Source organism: Panthera onca, chromosome E1 (assembly GCF_046562875.1).
Source record: "Panthera onca isolate mPanOnc1 chromosome E1, mPanOnc1 haplotype 2, whole genome shotgun sequence".
In the NCBI taxonomy this organism is placed as follows: Eukaryota; Metazoa; Chordata; class Mammalia; order Carnivora; family Felidae; genus Panthera; species Panthera onca.
The window spans coordinates 19878672-19899781 of NC_138352.1; the positions used below are offsets into that span (position 1 = coordinate 19878672).

The 21110-nt window shown below is 49.1% G+C and overlaps 1 protein-coding gene across 5 annotated transcripts in view; it reads right to left on the reverse strand.

Moving 5' to 3' along the window:
- Window positions 1-21110, reverse strand: part of PIK3R5 (phosphoinositide-3-kinase regulatory subunit 5) — a 73526-nt gene that overhangs the window by 16547 nt on the left and 35869 nt on the right. For 4 of the 5 annotated variants that reach the window (XM_078437762.2, XM_078437763.2, XM_078437759.2 and 1 more), the window contains exons 2-5: window positions 10063-10178; window positions 8260-8360; window positions 6206-6274; window positions 5216-5354 (exon numbers count right to left, since the gene is read on the reverse strand). In XM_078437762.2, the coding sequence (XP_078293888.1) occupies window positions 5216-5354; window positions 6206-6274; window positions 8260-8360; window positions 10063-10165 (412 nt within the window). In that variant the 5' untranslated portion in view covers window positions 10166-10178. Of the gene's footprint in view, window positions 1-5215; window positions 5355-6205; window positions 6275-8259; window positions 8361-10062; window positions 10179-11720; window positions 13192-21110 lie in introns of those variants that run through there. The other variant, XM_078437761.2, reaches the window with a different exon arrangement.

The window sequence follows — 21110 nt, forward strand, 5'->3', positions numbered from 1 at the left end:
GGTGGGAATAATAGTAAATACCCAGGTCGGGGGGGAGGAGGTTCCTGAGGACAGATGAGACCAACCCAACCATCGCCATCATCATCATCACCATCGACAATGATGGTCCTACTTTTTTTTAGTGTTCATTTATTTTGAGAGAGAGAGAGAGTGTTCTTGAGCAGGGGAGGGGCAAAGAGAGAGGGAGAGAGAGAGAATTGCAAGCAGGCTCCGAGCTGTCTGTGCAGAGCCCGACACGGGGCTCGATCCCACGACCTGTGAGACCATGACCTGAGCCAAAACCAAGAATCAGACGCTGAACCGACTGAGCCTGAGCCGCCCGGGCGCCCCACGATCCTACTTTTGACCGGGAGGCTCAGAGAGCTCCCGTCACCTGTCCGAGGAAACCAGCTAGTAAGTGACAAAGCGTAGGTCATACCACAGCCCGCCCATGTTCCTCCTTCCCTCACACCCGACTTTACAGCAAGAAACATGAAACTTCTGAGTCTCCGTTTTCTCAGGTCTGACCTGGGAATAGTACCACTCTTCCCTGCACCCCCTAGGGCTGTGATCGGGGGAGGGGAGGTGCAGCCACCGAGGTCTGCGGGCTTTGAAGGCCGCACAGTGACTCACACATATGATGCCCCCTGTCGCCCCTCGGGATTACAGATACATTCTTTGCAGGCGAGCGGTGTGGTCTACACAGCTGGCGGGGGCTTGGAGTAAATATTTGACAAACATGTGGGCTGAATCCAAGGGGCTGCGGTGGGCAGGACCCGGTGGCACTGACGTGAGGTTTCCTGCCACCCCCAGAGTGGAGGCAGCCAGGCCACCCTATTGGGGTGGAGTCAGGAAGAAGGGGGAGGCCCGAAGGCTTGATAACCTGCCCACTTCCTCCACCACCCAGCCACATCAAAGCAGGATCGGCTGTTTCGCTCATCGCCATGGCAACTGGCTCCATACGGCTCCTTGGTGAAGGGCCCATGGTCCCCTGTCATCTGCGCCCCGTAACCTGATCAGGACCTGTCTCTCAAGGTACCACTGCCCCATCCTTACTGCCCCCAGCAACGTGAGATCCACGGAGGCCAGCATTCACCTTCAAATTGCTCTAAAGGGGGAGGCATTATTATACTCCCATTTTACAGATGAGGTTAAAAAAAAAAAAGAAAAGAAAAAAGCTCCTATAAATTAAAGAAATGTCTTGCCAAAGGCCTCACAGCTCGGTGGCCTCAGACCAAGTACTGGTGACTCTGCTGAGTGGTTCAGCCTCAGCTTCTCCCGTGGCCTCCACTCCAGCCTCCGCCCCACTGCCTCCCTCAGCTGGGGGCCGTGGGGGGGGGCGGATTGTGGGTGGGGGCACTCAGGAATCAGGCAACGACAGTCCCACAGGCCAAAACGAAAATCTCACTAAAGCACTTTCGAAGAAGCCCACTGAAGGGTCGTGCAGAGAAGGGTAATTTAGCTTAATTTACTCTTCGCTACTGATGAATCAGGCAGGGCTCAGGTTCTGGAAACGAGAGGCGAACCCGGGGACGTCAGATGAGGGAACTGACTTTTGTTCGGTAGAAAAGAGAACCCCGCAGGGTATGGCATTACCCTCCTCTATCATCTTAACTAATTTCGTATCTAATTTTGCAAACGTATTCTCGCTTCTATGAGGAACTTGTCTTCAAAACTTTATCTATCTATCTATCTATCTTATCTATCTATCTATCTAATTTGTCTATCTTATTTATTTATTTATCTATCTATCTTATTTATTTATTTATTTATTTATTTATTGATTGATTGATGAGAGGCAGAGAGAGAGAGAGCAGGGCAGATAGCACGGAGCCTGACGTGGGGCTCGAACTCACAAACTGTGAGATCAGGACCTGAGCCAAAATCAAGAGTTGGATGCTCTACCGACTGAGCCACCCAGGCGCCCCCTGTGAGCAACTCCCTCAATCAAGGGTCTCATACCATCCTTTAAAAAAGTTCTGCCATCTTGCTGGTTCCCTCAGTAATGAGCGCAATGTGTCTTCCACGAAGGCTTACTATACATTTGCACAGGTTAGGTTTTTGTTTTTTTTTTTTTAACTTGAAAATGACTCTCTGACATGAGAAAGAGTTCATGATTTCCTATTTTGGTTCTGCTTTCCCCGGAAGAGGACAAGTTGTGAGCCCAGGCGGCCTGGCATAAACTGCCTCTCCAGGCATCTGCCTTCTCTGCCATCACCAGGACATCGGAGGCGTCACACGGTCCCCGGGCACTGTTGAGGGCAAGGTGCTCAGCAGTGAGTGACTGGGGTTCCCAGGGTCCTCTTGCGTGGAGTCCAAGAACCCTCATTCCATCTCTGCCTCCAGTTCCTCCTCTGCCTGGCTCTGGTCCCCTAGGCGTAGAACCCCGCCGTCCCCAGCATCCGGCCTTCACCCTTCCCAGCCAGCCCTCCACGCCACCTCTGCTCGCTGGGCTGCCCAGAACACAGTCTCTGCTCAGCGGCGTCCCCAAAACATCTCAAGGCATAGCGTGCATTCAGGGGAGAAGAGTCAGCCGGTTCTACCTGAAATTGGGAAGCCGTCTTCCAGCGTGCAAGTGACACAGCCCTCCATCTCCCTTATCCATTTCAAAGTAAGAGTCACTTAGATCTTTGATTAGCGACTGAAGGCCCTGCCAAGGTGTTTGCATTTTAAATCCTTTCTGTCTAAATTAGAGAAGGGAAGAAAAGCTCAGCATTCTTGTTGAAGGAATTCTGGTCGTCGGCAAGACGCCCAGAAGCAATACAGATCTGTTGGTCTGGGGGAGCTGTTGGAAAGAAGGGAATGAAAGAGAATGACCCTAAACTGGCTTGTTCACTTAGGGTGCCTTGGAAAGTCAGATTGGCAAGCTGTCTATTCCTCGCGTGCCTGACTACCTTTCCTCGTACAGCACCTTCTCCTTGAGGCCTCCCTGATTTCTTCGTTCCTCCACCCAAGCCTCTGGCATGCGGCCAGGTCCCAGGAACAGGTGGGCTTTGGCGTTGGCCAAGCCTAACCAGTGCCTGCTCCGAGCCTTGGTAACCACAGACAGCTGACTGGTTGGGCAGGGAGGTCCGGTGATTGGCTGGCAGGAGACAGACAAGCTGATTGGTTGGGAGAAGACCGCCCAGCTGACTGGCTGGGAGAAGAGAGATACACTGATTGGTTAAGAAGACAGATAACCTGATGGGTTGGGGGAGGACAGCTCTGCTACTTGATTAGGAGGAGACAAATCAGATGATTCCAGAAAGAAGTCAGGAGTCCCTCCAAAGGAATTTACATACAAAGCTGCAGTCCTGAGCTTTCTAGGGTCCACGGATTGTTGGGGAATAAGACGTAGTACTCTTGTCCTGTGTGTGTTTAATGTGTATGAAAAGAATTAAATGCTGTGAGCCTTAAATAGGGCCTGATGCATTTTCTCTTAAAAGAAAAGAAAAAAACAAAAGTGGGATTATAACATACAGTTTTCAGGGGGCCAGCATTTTTACTCAACAAGTTACTCAACATCTTTCGCCCTGGGTAACTCTGTATCTACGTCTTTAGTGGCTGAATAGCTACATAAAAGCTTTGAATTTTATGCTCTCAAATCTGTCAGCCTTTTCTAATTTCTTTCCTTGGGGGCAGGCACGTTTGGCATCTATTCACTCTAGGTGGTCCATGTATGTAACCTAGTTTTCTTCTATGATATTCATGGTTTTGTTTTCCACACATCAACCTTTCATCTACCTGCAATTGATTTTATGTTTGAAATAGAATTATTACATTTTTCTGAGATAGAATTATAACTCGTTTTTAATAATAATATTTACTAAATGACTGATTTTATTCATCACTGGTTTCAGGATGCCGCTTTGTCATAGAACAAATCTTTCTATATTTAGCCTGTTTCTAGCCATTCTATGTTGTTCCGTTAACTTATCTATTCTTATACCAATAGTGCACTATTTTAATAATTTAAGCCTTATAGTTATAGTTGTAACAGACCTAGTAAATAGTCCATTCTTATACTGTTCAGAATACATAAATACATGATAAATGCAGGAATAAATGCTACCAGAGAGCATTTATTCTTTCACATAGATTTTACTTTGTTAAATCTTAAAAGATATTGTTGGTATTTCTTTTAATCACTGTTACATTTATTTCCACGACACCTGCTGTTACTACAATATTGATTCAATCTGGCAACATGTCTCTTAAATTACTTATCCTTCAGTTAAGTTTGTTTCTCTATGTAGGTTACTCAATCTCTCTTCTTTTGTATTTTTAGTTGCAATTATAAATTGTTTTCTTTTTTTCCCCCCTCAACTATGTTTTCTTACTGGTTAATGACATATGGAAAAGCTCTTAGCTACCTGTTTACTAGTTCGGACAGTTCTTTAGGTGATTCTCTTGGCCTTGACAGACAAGCAATTGTTTGATTTCTGCATAATTAAATTATCTTTCCGAAAGAGGAAATAGTCTTTATTTTTGCCTTTTTGCATAGGCAAAAATACTTGTAAGCACAAAGATGAAGGTTATCGACTTAAATGGAAATGCCTCTAGTATTTCGCTGCGGGCTGTTACCTTATTAAGAACACTTCCGTGTATTACTAGTTTCCGTGTATTAGAGGAGTTTTAAATATTAGGAACGAATGTCAAATTCTATCAGATGTTTTAGGGGCATCTACCGAGATGTTAATGTGACGTCAGTGTTTTGAGCGACTGCTGTTGATGAATTACTTTATCAGGCCACCTCACAGTAAATCTTACCAATTAGGTTTTCTCTTGCTCTGTAACCGTTTTCGAGGACCTCGTTTTCATGTCTATTATAGCACTTGCAATTTTGCGAGGATTCCTACTTACTTCTCAGACCCCATAGGTGAAAACTTAGCACGAGGCCCTTGTCCACACCTGTCAGGGCACCCATCAACCTGCCTGTTCCCGTCACCCCCCACTTCCCTGGCCAGGACCGAATCTATGCACACATCATTTCCCTATTTGATCCTGAGGCAAAGAGAACAAGCAAGGGCCTGTCGTCAGTATTGTGGGGGCTTCTCTGTCTGGCCTGGGCAGTCTCAGAGACCCTTTGGCAAAGCAGAGCACAGACAGAGACCACGTAGTGGGGTCTCCTGGCCTTGAACCCCGAAGGATTCCTCCTTGAGTCACCTCCTGTGTTCACTGCTCTCAGCCCTCCGATGCTGTGTGCACCAGGAAGGGGAGATCCCGGCCCTGTGCACCTGCCCCCCTCAACACTCACCTGGGGCCTTGAGTTCAGCATCAATGAAGGTGAGCAGCTCCTGGCAGATACTGCAGTAGGGAACAGGCCAGGTCAGGAAGCGGTGGTAGGTTCTGGCTGCTTTCAGAAGGAGATCTGAATCTGGCGGGAAGTGTGGTGTCTGGGATGGAAAGGGAGAGGCAAGCAGAGACGTCCGGGTAAGAGAGAGCTCACCGATATTCCAGAACATACCCTGCTCCTTTCTGATACGTTCCGCAGAAGGCACACTGCTCCTGGCAGCAGTGTGTCCAAGGACGAGGGCAGAAAGAACCAGAAGTTACCCACAGGGCGTGACTTACAAATGATAAAGGTGGCACCCAGAGGCACCTCTACTGTAAGGGCTGTGACTTTACCACACGTAATATCTAACGCACGAGAGCGCCCCTCTGAAAAGCTGTCACCTTGGGGGTCATCCTAAATGGTGCCGTTGCCGCAACTCATCTGGGGTAATGGTCTCCGATGCCTAAACTACCTTTCTTTCAATACTCTCGTTGAGGCAAACGTTTATGCTTTGCATGGATTGGTTCCATGTATGTACGGTCATCTGATGATGCCACCGGTCTGGTGAATACGGGATGATCACACCGGGGGACACGGACTCCTGGGGTACAGAATAAGGTGGACCTAAGATCTTTCAGCAGGATCTGTTTCCTGGCTCGTGAACAGGCTGTTGACAGCAGTCCCCTCCACGGGAGCTGGATATACCAGGCGCCATGGCATCTGCACAGACTTATGGAGGCCCTTCAAGATGGCCGCTCTGATGCCATCAGAGGCTTTGTATATTTAGCCTGTTTCTAGCCATTCAGGGAGTTATGGGGGCTGCTCTGATGCCAGAGGGTTGACACCCATTTCAAGGGCGTGGCTTGACAGATACCCTAAGTTGTCTCCGGAGGTGTGAGGGCTCTGTCCCCATGGAGACCATCCCTCCCTGTCCCCTCTCACTTCCCCAAGCTAGCCCGCCCCGGAACTTACGCAGAGAACAGTGGAGTAGAAAAGCAGAGCCAGGGGGGCGAGAAGGTCATAGGTGCCCTTCTCCTGGACCTGTGGACAGGACAGGAAAGCAGCGTGAGGCTCATCACAGGTGCAGAACAGAGCAGTGTTTCCTTTTTCTGCACTTTCTTTTTTTTCTTACGTGACAGGCAACGTAACCACAAGGAAACAATGGGGGAAATACAACTTAAAAAAAACCAAACACTCACAATATCCCCCCTCCAAATGAACGCAACCACAGCTAACGTGACAATGCTTATCCTAACACCATTTTTCTCTTTGTACTTGGAAATCATAGCGTGTATGTTTTTACTCCTAATGTTTTTACCCTATAATGTTATAAATGAATTTGTTTTGCTGCATCATCTCTAAGACCACCGTTCCCCCACCCCTGGTGCTCCTGGTTACACATTTCCTTTTCATTTGTGTGGTAAATCTTTTTTCAAATTTGTTGTGTGTCTTTTACTTGTATAGATTTTCTTCTGATGTCCTGATATTAGAAATGCTTATTTGTCTTTTACGGATTTTTGCTTTTGTGTGCAAACACCATGTAAAATTCATATTTCCTTCCTTTTTTGAAGCTTCATTTTCTTAAATTTAAATCTTCAATCCACTTAGAATACCGTATGCTGTATGGTATGTGCTAGGAATCTCACTCTGTATTTTTCCAAATGTTTGGTAAATGTTCGCTAAATCATTTAATAAACCTTACTGATGCAATTTTTTTGTATATTAAAATCTGTTTGTACCTTTGGATAATATCCATCTTTTTATTGCCTGTAATAATATTCCTTCTGATAGATCTCTGTAATTTATTATTTTGGACACACGACATTATTTTCTTGCTACCCTAAATACTTTTGCAATGAAAAACTTGGTGCACGTTACTTTTTCTGTAATTTGGATTATTTATGTAGGTTAGGGTTCAGGAAGTGGAGTCGATGGATCAAAGACTATAAACCTCGTTCTGACCTCTGAAACGTGTTGCCAAGTTGCTTTCCGAAAGGACTGTGCCAGTTACAATACCCTGCGTGTATGAAAGTACGAGTCTCACTATAGCCTTCCCCGCACTGCTTATTACAATTTTTGACCACACTACAGACCCATGTGATTTAGAATTCTTTGGTCCAAATGGTAAAGGTCTCGGCCCCTTCCGGAACTCGTGGGGGTTGAAGATGCAGAGAGGACCCCACCACCGTGCTGTGCCTGGTGGCCTCAGCAGGCTCAAGCAGAATTCTCCTTCTCTTGGCCCCGAACAGACCAGGTGCCTGATACACCTGCTCTGGGCCCCTTCTACAAAACCCTCCCCTCTTGTCACACGGTAGTAGATATTTGGGCTTATAAGTTAAACGCTCCAAAGGTGGCTTAGGCTCTTCTGAGTTGGTGTGCTTGTGGATCAGGGTATAACGGTACCCGATAAATGATGGTGCCAGAATTGGAACCTTGAGTGTCTTGGTAAGCCAAGACTTCCCAAGGGACAGCTTGAGAAAGTCACGTTTTCCAACACAGTTACGTATTTAAAACAAAAATGAAAAAAAAAAATTAAGCACAGAATTCTTTATAAAAGAGCCAGAATCCTCTTTAGGGACTCACAATTATTCTGGAACCCCAGCCCAGCTGAGCCCTTAAACACACTGCTGTTCTAAGTCATCAAAGCCTATTTCTTACGGACCGGCCGTGAGACAAGGTCTCAGTTTCCCTTTCTAGTCAGTTTTCTCCTCTGTGTCTGTTTTTACGGATCTTTTCGAGGAAAGGAATTCGGGAGAGCTTCCTCTCTCCTTTCTAGTCAACACTTGGACTTACAAGCCATGTCTGTCTTAAGAAGCAGCTTAATTAAACTCAGATCCGGGGCTCACGAGTCCTCGTCTTCCTGGTGAAAGGACCACAGCCCTTCCTAGAAGCCTTCAACTCACAAGCACCACTGGAACAGAAAGTTCCCAGCGCCTTTGCCAAGCCCCTCGGTGGGCCAGGCACCCCACAAGTGACACTCCGTGGGGGCCTTTCCCTTGACTCTTCAGCCCCAGGCCGGCCCTCACCTCTCGAGTCTTCTGCAAGATCTGCTCCAGGAGGATAAGGAAGTGGCCCGGATCCCTGCTGACCAGCTCCTGCAGGCTCCAGCAGTTGAGACACAGCCCGGCTGGAAAGGCAGAGAGAGACGCAGGTGTTCAGCTTACGTCTGGACAGAAGTGGGAATCCCCAGGGGCACCCCTGGGGTATTCCTTTCTAAAGAGTCTGAGAAAGCTCTGAATCAACAGTCAACTCTCTCCTTCCTCATCAAGACGCAATGACAAGCTTCTTATTCCTGCAGATAATGGCTCAAGAGACAGAGATGGGCTGGGATCCCCCTTAGGGGCCGTGAGTCTGCACCCCTTGCCTCTGGAGAGCTACGGTTCTTCCACCAACCCGGCTCCCCTGGTTTCCTATAGGGGGTGCCGGAGCATGCAAGGTGCAGGGAAGGAGGGCAGAGGCAGAGGGCGCTGGAAGAATAAGGGGAGGAGCCACAGCAAGCCCCGCCCCAGGAAGCAAGACCAAGGCTACCACAGCCCTGGGACTTCCCAGGACCGCCTGGCCACGGAGCCGAGGAAGGCGGAAGCTACATCCATCTACCTTTTGAAAGCTACAGTGAGCACTTGGTCATTCTGTAACTTCCCCAGATTTTTGCACTCTGTCAGGCTCCGTTTCCCCGCACTCGGCCAGGGTAAACCCCTAGAGATTAAAGGCGCTGTCCTAGAGGCCTGTGTGTGCACGCGCACACGGGCGCATGCGTGCAGTGGAGGGGAGAGGCGTAAGGGTGGAAACGGATCGACCACGAATTTCACGGAGCCCAAGCTCCGGGAGCCTTCATGTGCAGGGGGGGTCCTTCTAAGGTCGGGGAGGCCCAAACGGTGTTTTCGTGCGGACATCGGTTCTCAGAAAATTTGCAAAAGTCGGATCTTTTTTGTGTTCTTTTCCTTAATGATGTCGTCCCCCTACCTCAATTCTATACGCTTAGGCTTCGTCAACACCTGGGAAGGAAGTGAACAGGGAGCAAACTGCCATCTATGTGGCATCTATGTGGAACCTCAGGAAGAGGTTCCCGTGGTTGTTATTTCACGGACAAGGCAGGTGGAGTTGTGAGAGGTTCAGTGACTGGGGTGAGGTTATAGCAGCCAGTGAGAGGCAGTTTTAATACAGATCTGTTGAATTCCAAAGACAGAGGAAAGCCTCTCAAAGGCGGTGGCATTAGAGCTGAGACCTGGGTGAGAAGGAGCCAGCTACGGGCAGTTCTGAGGGAAGAGTTCCAGGCAGCAGGTGCAAAGGTCCTGAGGGAGGGAGGAACCAGGTGTGTTCAAGGAGCAGTGGATATCTATCTCATGGCGTAGTTAGCGAGGCAAGTGAGACACGAGACGTGAAAAATCTTAGAAGCACGAGAAATTATTACAGGCAGGCCCCGGTCTTCAGAGATACAATTGCCCCAGCCTGTATCTGGAAAGATCTAGAAACCAAGGGAACCATTCCGGGAAGAGCTATAGCCTAGCTGCTCTGTTGGAATCAGTAGTTGTATTTCTAAGCAGGTTTGATAGCTTCTTCAAGGTTGTACTTCGACACACGGGAAGAAAGCAAGATACGGTCCCGGGAGAAGGAATATGTTACAGGAGCACAGACAAACTGCCATATACCGAGGGCCTACTCTCCATCGGGTGCTGTGCCGAGCACCAGCCCACGGGAGGTCCAGCCCACGGGAGGTCCAGGGGCTCGGAACCACAACCTGCCGGCTTCTGTGAGCTGCCCAGTGCTCGCCATAGCCCCTGAGGCTTTCTCGGGCCCCGCGGACCCCACCCCTGCTCCCCCAGACCTACCTGACCAGGAGGTAGAACAGCGGCTGAGGCTGAGGCCATGCAGGCAGCGGTCCAGGGCATGCTGGATACGGTCCTCCGTGCACGTCGTGGCCCCTGGCTGCATCCTGAGTCATCGCCTGCATGGGGGGGGAGGGACAGACACCGGTCAGTCTGGAGAGCCCCAGGCTTAGGGAGCAAATGGCCTAGCAGAGCAGATGGCAGTCCACAGGCACTCCCAGCCCGGCCCGATCAGCCCTGCTGTGGCCCCAATGCCAAGGGCGCAGTATGGAGGCAGAGAGCCTACAGCTGTTGGAGCCCAACAGCACAGAGATGCAGGCTGCCAGGGGCGGGGAGCTGAGACGGAGGCCCGCCTGGCCCACGGGGCAGTGGCGAGCATCCCCACGAGTGCCCGGGAGCAGCCAGACCCCAGCGGGCAGGGGGCTCCTTGAGAAAAATCAGAATCTTAAAGCCACCGAGCAGGGGCTTTAAGAAAAGGCTGATTAGCAACAGGTGGGGAGCCACGAGAAGCGCCAAACGCTGAGAGCCTCAGCGGGGCCAGTGCGGCTTCTTGGCTAACGTGTGGGGGCTCCTGGGGCCCCGGGAAGCCACGGCAGGTGGTTTAGCACGGTGAATAAACCCGGTTTCTGGCAGCAACAGACTCGGACTCAGAGCGTGACTCTGCTGTTTAGCAGCGCACTTTAGGCAGACTTTTGTTACCTTTTCCCAACCTCAGTTTACTTCTCTGTAAAATGGGGATAACACGGCACTGACCCTGTAGGGCTGTCGGGAAGAATGCCACAGTGGATGTGCCAAGGAAGCTTTCGAGACACGAAGGCTATCCTGCTATAGCCTTGGCCAGACTCACACTCTCCCGTGTTCACCCCTCTCAGGGCGGACCCCGAGGCTGGCCCGTCAGGCCAGGTCCTGGAGGGAAGCCGAGGAAGCAGAGGTCCAGCTCTGTGGAACTGGGGACGGACCAGGAAACCACAAGCAGAAGCACAGAGCTCAGAGCTGAGCCATGCAAACGAGATGCAAAACTGTGAAGTCCTAACGCGGACCCGGCTGCGTGACCAGACCACTAGGTGCATGGAGGCCCCGCGTAGGCAAATAATCCCCCTACTGCCCCAGCCTGGGAGGAACCACACGCCGGCCGAAGGGAACACAGTCCCTTTGTGAGCTGTCCAGCGTCACCTCACCTCAGTGAGGTCCCCGGTGGGCCATGCACCATGGGGCTGTCTCCCTCTCTCTGCCCCTCCCCCGTTCATGCTCTGTCTCTCTCTGTCTCAAAAATAAACAAACGTTAAAAAATAAAAATTAAAAAAAAAACCCAAAAACAAGGATTGGTACTGGCATCAGGCCAAAGGGGGAGCCCACTCTGGGTCACTGGGAAGCCTCCCGGAAGGGACACTTAAACTGGATGAGGGAGCTAGGAGAGAAGTGAGGGGAAGAACATTCCAGAAAGAAGAGACAGCATCTGGGTGCAGGAAGGAGCCTGCCAAGGACTGAGACCCCAGAGCCGAGGGCCAGGTGCCACCACCTCCTGGCTGTTGAGGCAGCCGACTGAGTTCAGAAAAACTGCCACTCGTGACTCAGGACCATGGACACTGGGTGCTTCCGTTAGCAGCATCTGGAAGCCCAAAGTTGTCCCCGGGCCCTCCCAGGGCAACTTTCCCAGTCACCTTTGGGCCCTTTGTCTGCTGACTCCTCGACGGGTAGCCCAGGCAGTGGATCCACTGACACTGGGCCTGACCGGGCCGATTCCAGGTTGTCAGGCCCCTCCCTCGCCTCGATGTGCTGGTTCCCGGCGTGGATGTGCCTCCTGGGGACGAGTATTTGTCATACACCCTCAGCCTTCTACCTTCAGCCCCACTACAACACCCCGTCCAGCTCAGAGCTCTTCGGATTCAGAACTAACAGAACCTGCCGCAGGAGCCGGAAAATCAGGCACCTTCCAGAGGATGACTTTGGGGGCATGGCTGGCTGGCCCACATGTCCACAAGGGACCCTTTGCCCGAAGGATAATCTCTCCCCGTTAGCGCCAGGGTGGGTTCTTGGAGGGAGTTCAGAGGTCACCCCCCCTCACGCCCTTCATTCCACAAAAGGGGAAGCTGACACCCAGAGAGGGTAAGTAAGGGGCAGCCCGGGGGGCGGGAGCCAAAGCTGGAAGAACCAATGTGGATATCGACAGACCACGGCGTCAGGCGGGACTTCTGTGTTCCCGAATTGTGGGGACAAAAGGTGATCCATGACCTACCTGCTCCTGTAATAAGAGTCACAGCGAATGGCGGGGACGGCGCCCAGCCACCACCTTGGGGGCCTTGCCGGGAGGGGTCCGTCCAGAACTAACACAGCTGCCTACCTGCCCCTGCCAACACGGGAAGACTGAGGACACGAGGGGCTTATCCAGCATCCCAGACGGCTCTCCTTTGTCGCCCGGGGCCAAGGGCAGAGGGGCGTTAAGAGAATCCCTTATTCAGACTGGATGCTTGCCAGGTGGGGATGTGCTGTTGTGTTCTCCTGTGACCCTACTCGGCCAGCACACCTGCTCTCTGCGAGACCCGCCAGGGCTGAGAGAAGACGTGAGCTCCTTGGGGGTGGGGATAGGGAGGTACCAGCAACAAAAGCGGGACTTGAGCTGTTTTGTTGATCCTTGACTCTGGAGGGCTCCCACCGGGGTGAGGGCAACTTAGCGGTAAGAGGCTGATGGCTGGACCACCTTTGGGGGAGACTGGAGGGAGGGGGATGGAGAGATGGCTAATCTGTGGCCCAGAGAAGTCAGACAACTTGCCTAAGGTCACACAGTTAGGAGGTGGCAAAGCCAGGATGCGAACCCAGGGAGCCTGGCCTTGACCGCTAAAGTGCACCGCCCCCTCGGCGATGTCAGATGCCAGTCGCTGGAAGAAAAATAAACTCAGTTCATGTTTCTACACCCAGAAGTGAAGATTCTGTGAACTGTAACACGATCTTGCTTTAAGAAACCTACATTCCCGGGGTCCCTGGGTGGCTTAGTTGGTTAAGCGTCCGACTTCGGCTCAGGTCATGATCTCGCGGTCTGCGGGTTCGAGCCCCGCGTCGGGCTCTGTGCCGACAGCTCGGAGCCTGGAGCCTGCTTCCGATTCTGTGTCTCTCTCTCTGCCCCTCCGCCCCTCCCGCACTCACATTCTGTCTCTCTCTCAGAAGTAAATAAACATTAAAAAAAAAAAAAAAAAAAAGAAGCCTACATTTCCAGTTGCTGGGAATCTCGAGCCCACCATGTCTGTCTACACCAGCTGCTCACCCTCTGGAGAGGGGATCAGAACTCACAGAGGCACACTGTCCCTGTTCCGCTGAACTGGGGCTAGCGATCTCTAGCCTGGAGAAGGGCCGAACCACACCAACCGGGTTTAAAGTCCCCTCCGCCCAGTCCCTGCTGCAAGGGACAGCTGGGTTGTGTCACGAGGCAGGAATGAGTCACCCTGCCCTGTTGTGTCCCACTGTGACGATGCAAACACGAGATGTAAATGAACATTCTCGGCCAACGCTGCTTCTGCTGCACACACACCTACCCTCAGGGGTCGGCACCCCGTGTCCCCTCAGGGGTCGGCACCCCGTGTCCCGGGGCCCTCGCTGCACCCCTCCGACGCCTGCTGGCCCACGCCGCCTCCCTCCTCCAGGCCCCTGACACTCCCATCTCCTGGCCTCAGTGTCCCTGGCTGTTCACTGGAGGCCATCAAGGCCTTCTCCACGGGTGAGCCAGACGTCCCCAGAGGCATCTGGCAGATCTCCCGGTGTGCCTGTCTCCCTGGCACCCTGACGCCATCTAGGGCTTGCCCCAAGCTGCTCTAAGAGGCAGGACTTGCCCGGGGCACTGGGTGCTGGGGGTCAAGGGAGGTGTGAGCTCGGCCCGGGGATCCTCAGCCGAGTTGCCCTGGGGGTTGACCCAGCACACGGTGGCTGGCCACCTGGACCTTCAGCACACTCATTTCCGTCCGATGAGTCAGCCGTCAGCCGTTTCTTCTGACTTGTCCGCGGAACCCCAGTGGCTTTGGGGTGGAGATTAAGAGGGAGGAAGGTGGTACCCTCTCCCTCCCCAAGGACGATGCCTCTTTGTTTCAGAGACTTGGCAGGCAAGGCCTGGCTTCCCCTGGCACCTTGTTGAGAGGAGCATCTGTTGTGAAATTCCAGCTGCTGCCAGTAAAGGGAATGTCCGCTCACCCGCCAGAGGGGGTGGTGTTGAAACCTTCAACTACCATCTCCAAGTTCCTCTTCTGAGCCGGTAAGGGTGAGTCTCTACTGGGGACCCCGGATAGGACAGAGAAGCCTGGAGTTAGGGGGCGGTGACCTCAGAGGGCACAGAGGAAGAACTCATCTTCACATGCTGACCTGATCCGATGACGCAAGACACAGGTCATCTTCCCTCATGTGGGGGACCTAGTCAAAGGTCCTGCCTGGGTCCAACGTTCCTGGGGCAGCCCCCACACGGGGCAGGGAGGACGGCTTCTTTTCCCGGGGGATGCCTCAAACGGAGTGGAATAGCACAGGTGGCGGGCCTACGTCTCACTGGGAGACAGGCAGGCACCTCCAGGCACTGGTGGGCACCCCACACTGCTTCCCTGGTGTTCTGGAACATTCGAGGCCCATGCTTTGAAGTCTTAGTTCCACAGATGGGAATAAGAGAGGCACCAAGGCATGTGGTCCTGCACTGACCCCGCCCACTTCGGTCCTGGGTCTCTCCTCCCTCCTTCCCTTCCTCTCGATCCCTGGGGTTTGACCTCCCTTCTCTAGCCCCACTCTCCTCCACGTGACTGTTGAAGGCAGAATCTCTTCCGTGACCTAATTTTAAAACCTCCCGTCTCCAAAGCAGGAAGGATACACCTGAAACTAACAATACTGGGCTAAGAAAGGGTGAAAAGGAGAGGAGAATGAGATGGGGAGGGGGCATGAGGAAGTACTTTTAGGTACCACTTTGACTCTTAGAACCAGAGCGATAGTCCACATACGCCAAATTAAATAAATAACTCTAGTCAACTAGGATTGCAAGGGGGGGGCGGGTGGGGTGAAAAACACAAACAAAACAAATTAACCTGACTACATTATAAGTGAGTAACGTAACTGCATTGAAAGGGTGGGGGATGAAAGAATTAAACTGAGGAACGTTGGAAAATAGTATTTTGACTGGATGCTGTAAGGCTAAAGACAAAAAGAACTATGCACATAGTTTTCTAAGTATTCAATCTGTTTGTCGTAGGGACGTGTGTTTAAAACCCTGAGACTTCTTTTATGTGCATGCTGTGACTAAACAAATAAGTAAATCTATCATAGATAATGAGAGCCAGCTTCTCACAATTGGAGAAAGAAGTTACAAATAAGGAAGGAGGGAAATCTAGGGTGAGTCAATCTTACTGGACCGGAGTTGGAGAAATCGGCATGAACTTGTGGTTTTTAATGTATTAACACAGAGATACATACAGAAGTGAAAATGATGTGTGTATGTTTGCATTATTCGCATTACAGTGCATACATACTGACATACGGGTGTCTGGGTTAGCATCCGACTCTTGGGTTTCATCTCAGGTCATGATCTCACGATTCAGGAGATCGAGCCCCACACTGGGCTCTGTGCCGACAGCATGGAGCCTGCTTGGGATTCACTCTCTCCCTTGCTCCCTGTCTCTCTCTCTCTCTCTCTCTCTCTCTCATTCTCTCTCTCTCTCAAAATAAATAAATAAATAAACATTAAAAAAAGGAAAATGCATACATATATTTTCTAGCTCTGCTGAGAGAGCCAGGAAATGACATCCCAATAACAATGAGCACATCCAGTACCCAGGTCTTGGTTTCTAAATACCATTCTCCACTCAAAGGAACCAGGGCTCCTTAGAGAAATGGCCAATTCTAGGAGCTGGGCAGGAAATACACAAGATCAACCTGTTACATCTTACAGTGCCAGAATACAAGTCATTCCTTGAAAAAGGACGGGAGTGTCAGAAGGACACGGGAGCCAGCTCAAAGGAGCTTCCAACGGCCAAAGCCAGGGCAATTTGAACAACAAAATAAACAATGACAGTGTTGGATTACAATTCGTAGAATGAAATAAATACCCATGAGTGTATACTAATGTTATAAATAAGAGAATATGGAGGGGAAGGAACAGGTCCTCTTTACAAAAGAATTCCAATTAATGTGGATAGAGGGAGAGAAACGCAAAACCACCATTAGGCAAACACCACAGTAATAACTGCCCTCAGTACGGATGCTAAAATCCGTGGATGAAAATCTGAGAGGAGACAGGATATTTGCATAGTCTCAAAGTATCTCCTCTGAGAAATTAATTGATTGCAAGGGAAAAATAGTAATTTCACAGTGGAGAAACCCAGCCCTGCCTTAACCTCATGATCCAAGTTAACATTATCAATAATAAGACATATGAAGATCATGCATCCCCTGATACGATGCACTGAGAGGGACATAGGTCACTTCTGTGATTCTTACCAAAAATGCATACACACAATCGAGTCATGAGAAAAATACCATTCACAACCCAACTGAGAGAAATTCTGTAACATCACCGACTAGTACTCACCAGAATGTCAAGGTCATAAAAGATAAGGAAGCCAGAGGAACTGCCACAGATCGGAGGAAATTGAGGACACACAAAAACCAGACACAATGTGAGATCCTGGAAGGGACTCTGGAATTAAAAGACGATATTGCGGGGGCAGAGGGGGGGAATGGCTAAAATCCAAATGAGGCCCACAGTTTAGCGAACAGTATTGTACCAACGATCATTTCCAAGTTTTGGTAACTTCACCTTGTCATGTAAGTTGTTAACATTAGGGGAGGGGTGAAGGGTCTCCACGGTTCTAAGACCCTTTATGTAGTTACATAGCCTGACGGATCCTTTGAATATCCTTCCGGATGGTTATTCAATGCTTTGCTGTCCTTCATGATCTTGTTTGAAGTTGCTACTTCATGTGTAGACACACGTCCCAGTCATTGGTTGGTCGGCCAGCCCTCACCCCTGACTCAATGTTCCTAAGCTGGGGTGGAGAATCTCTGGGGCTCTTGGAGGACCGAAAGTCCTCAGAGAGGATGCATTTTGATGGCAATCCAGAAGTCAGTATATTTTGGACCACCTTGACATCACCTATGAGCGAATGTTGCCATAAAAATTTGATGTCCCGTTTGCATTTGTGTCTATCACCAATTTGGTGTCGCCTAAAAGGACAGGGCATGCCAGATGTGTTCTTGGGATCTACTAGAGTTCGAGGTTGAACCCAATGAGTTGATGGAAAATGTTTGGTAAGAGGAGAAAAATTTACCTGATCTGAAGAGAAACCAGAAGATAAATTAATGGAAAATATTTAGAGAAGTGCCTGGCACATAATAAGTGTTCAGCAATGGCTATCTATTAGCTGTCAGCATGCTTCCCTCACACAGACAATTCTATGGCCCAATTCCAGACAGCATTGAGATTGGGCCAAGAAATGAAACACCCCCTGCATGACTGTGATGCATGGTCGGGCTTGGAAAGTAACGTTTTCTGGTTTTCAAAGTCACACACATTCTAGACTATATGACTAGGAAAGCATCCTGGAGATGAGGTGGTGCAACCTTCCCATTCTACGGACGGGAAAACAGAGGCTCTGAGCAGTGAGGAGTCTCCCTCGGATCAGAAAGTGGCAAATCTATAGCTAAAATCTGAGCCTAGAACCCAGGAGAGTCATGACACCCTCTTGCTTCGGTGGGAATCCGCTTCTGCTGCCGATCTCTGAGTGACCTCAGCTCGTTTCCTCAAGGTTATTTTTGGAATCCTTTTGTCAATTTCTTTCAGAGTTATTGTGTAGGTATCGAACTCCTTCATGTGTCAACTCTGTGCACTTAGGTTTTCTGACAATACCATTCATCTTAATCAAGATTGGAAATTTTACTAGAAAAGATTTAGGCCTAGAATTTCTATGTGATTTAAAAAATTGTTTCTGAACCTGTGATTTTAGCCCCTTTCTTAATCTAAACGTTGTAAAATCAGGTTTTAAGATACGAACCTGGATTGGATTTATTTTAAATATTTTTATACTGTATCACCATTCTTTCAATAATCCTTTTTGGACATTTATAATAAATGTCATAACTAGGAAAATAGCAGTATTTTGGGGGGGGAGGCAGCAGCTTTAAGTGTGATTTACTTCATTGCTGTTTACTTTTTTTATTTCTTTGTTTTTATATCATATCATCTCTAGTTATGAGTTCTTTATTTTGATTCATTTCTTGTTCAGCTTGAGTACTTTGAGTAACTTCAGGATGAGTGTGTGGGTAAGGTAGTTTCTGAGACTTTAGATGTCACGGTCATTTCATTCATTGAGGCTCACAATGAATTCTACCTTTGCCAATTAAAGAGGTGGCATAATTCATAATCTTTTCGCCTTCAAAGTGTTTATAAACCCCCCAAATTATTGACTGTAAAAAATGGCTACAACAAAGAGAATTAGGTAAGGTGGTCTGGTACAAGTCAAGATAGAAATTAATATTGTTCAAGAAGATAAATAAAAAAAACAGAAACTGCATTAGGAAAAAGATCCCACCTATAGTCACAAGAAAAAAAAATGAGAGAGAATAGGCTTTACAAATATGCAAGATTTTAATGAAATAAAACTTTGAGGGGACACAAAAGGCGGCAAATAAACGTAAATGCATACCCTGTTATGAGACGGGACGATTCAATGTCAAAGAATTACTTCAAAATGGATCAGAGCCTCAATGTAAACAGCTTAAACTGTAAAAGTCTCAGAAGAAAACAAAGGAGAATGGCCTCATCATGCTGGATATGTCAATAATTTCTTGGATATGATAACAAAAGTACCAGGAACGAAATAAAAATAAAGTGGATGTACCTTAAAATCTAAAACTCTGTGCATTAAAGTCAACAGAGTGAAGAGGTAAACCTAGAGAATGGGAGAAAATATTTGCAAATCATATACCTGATAAGGAGTTATTATCCAGAATATATAAAGAACTCCTACAACTAACTCAGGAACAGCAACAACAACCACAACCACAAAAACATTTAACAATGGACAAAGGACTTGAAAAAACATTACTCCAAAGAAGACATACAAATAGCCAAGAGCACATGAAAAGATGTTCCACATCATCAATCAACGGGGAAATGCAAATCCAAACCACAACGAGACCCCACCTCACACCCATTAAGATGGCTATTGTAAACAAAACGAAACAAAATTGTTAGTGAGGAGAAATGGGGACACTGAGCCACCGTTGGCAGGGACGGGGCGGGGGGTGGGGTCGGGATGAGAAATGGTGCTGGTGATTTCTCGAAAAATTAAAAATAGAATTACCATATGAGCAGCAATCCCACTTCTTACATATATCCAAAAGAACTGAAAGCAGAGACTTGAACAGATGTTTGTACGGCCAAGTGCACAGCGGCGAAAAGGTAGGAGTAACCCAAGCGTCCGTCAACAGGTGAACGGACCCACAAAATATGGTCTAGGCCAAAATGGGATGTTAGTCAGCCTCAAAAAGGAAGGAAATCGTGCCACGTGCTCCAACGTGGATGAATCTTGAGGGCACTGGGCTAAGTGAAATAAGCCGTCACAAAAAGAAAACTGTACAATCCCACTCAGATGAGGTGCCCAGAGTAGTGAAATTCACAGAGACAGAAAGTTGAATGGCGGTTGTCAGGGGCTGGGGGAGGGGACACGGGTACGGAGTTTTAGTTCTGCAAGATGAAGCGTGCCATAGGATATTGCACAACAAGGTGGACGTGCTTAGCATTAGCAAACCACACACTTACGAGTGGTCACGATGGTAACCTTTCCTGACGTGCATCTCCTACCACAACGTTTAAAAAGGAGGAAAGAGGTAATCAACTGACATCTTCACAGTATTACATAGGGAGGTCAATTCTCTCTACCTTTTCGCCTAGAGAACAGGAAGGAAGGAGAGAGGGAAAGCGGGCAGGCAGACAGGTTGGCTATTACAGAGCAGCTGTTCTGCGTCCGAGACCGTGCTGGGCACTTCCACGTGATTGCCTAGTTTAATGGTCAAGATCACCCCATGACATAATCACAGTTATCCACGGTTTCTGCAGTTCAGGGAGAGTCGACCGTGTCTTTGCCCAAGTTCCTGTGGTCACAGTTCCTACAACCTGAGCCAGAGGTACATCCCAGGTGGCCGGACTCGCAAAGCCCACATTCTTTTCTATGCCACGTTCATAGGAAATCATCCCTACCATTTTCTGGACACTCGAAGGGCTGAGCATGTGGTTTTGCCTCTGTGTTATAATTTGAGGCTTCTCAGAGAAGGCATCTTGCACACAAATTGCCCGAATTCTTGCGGCCAGTGACTCATTCTCCACGGGTTAGGACTGCCCACTTCGTCTGTCCCTAGCCTACTTTTCAAGACTTAGGATTAGTGGAGGGGCGTGTAGCTAACACACGTGTCTACCACAGCAGCGGCAGGGGCGAGCAGATAACTGGAAGGACTCCAGGGCCAGGAAAGGGAAAACCTGAGAAATGGTAGGTGGTGATGGAGGCTGGAGGTGTGTGCAAGGAACAGGGAGGGAACAGGAAGGGAGTAGGGCTGGAGCAGACGTGCAGGAAAAGGGAGAACCATCAAGGAAACATAGATAAGCCTTGGCTGACTTCCCAACTTTGCCCGTGACCTTCTTTACCAAGGAAAGGGCACGGAAATGCTTGGGAAGACCAAAGGTACGATTAAGACCAAAAGGAAATAAGAGGAGGGAAGAAAAGGAGTCTTAGTGTCTTTGGTAACACGTGTGCAGCACTAACTCTATGCCAGACACTGCTCAGGGCTTGAAGCCCACGATCTCATTTATTCTGAACAATCTTGTGAAACTCTGAACTTACAAAGACGAGAAACATCCTGGTGGCTATATGACTTTCCCAAGGTCGCACAACTAGCCAGTAGCATAGGCAGGACTCATTTGAACTCATTTGAACCCAGTTCTATCTGACTCCTTTCTTTTTTTTTTTTTTAAATGTTTATTTATTTTTGAGAGAGAGAGAGAGACAGACAGAGTATGAGCAGGGGAGGGGCAGAGAGAGAGG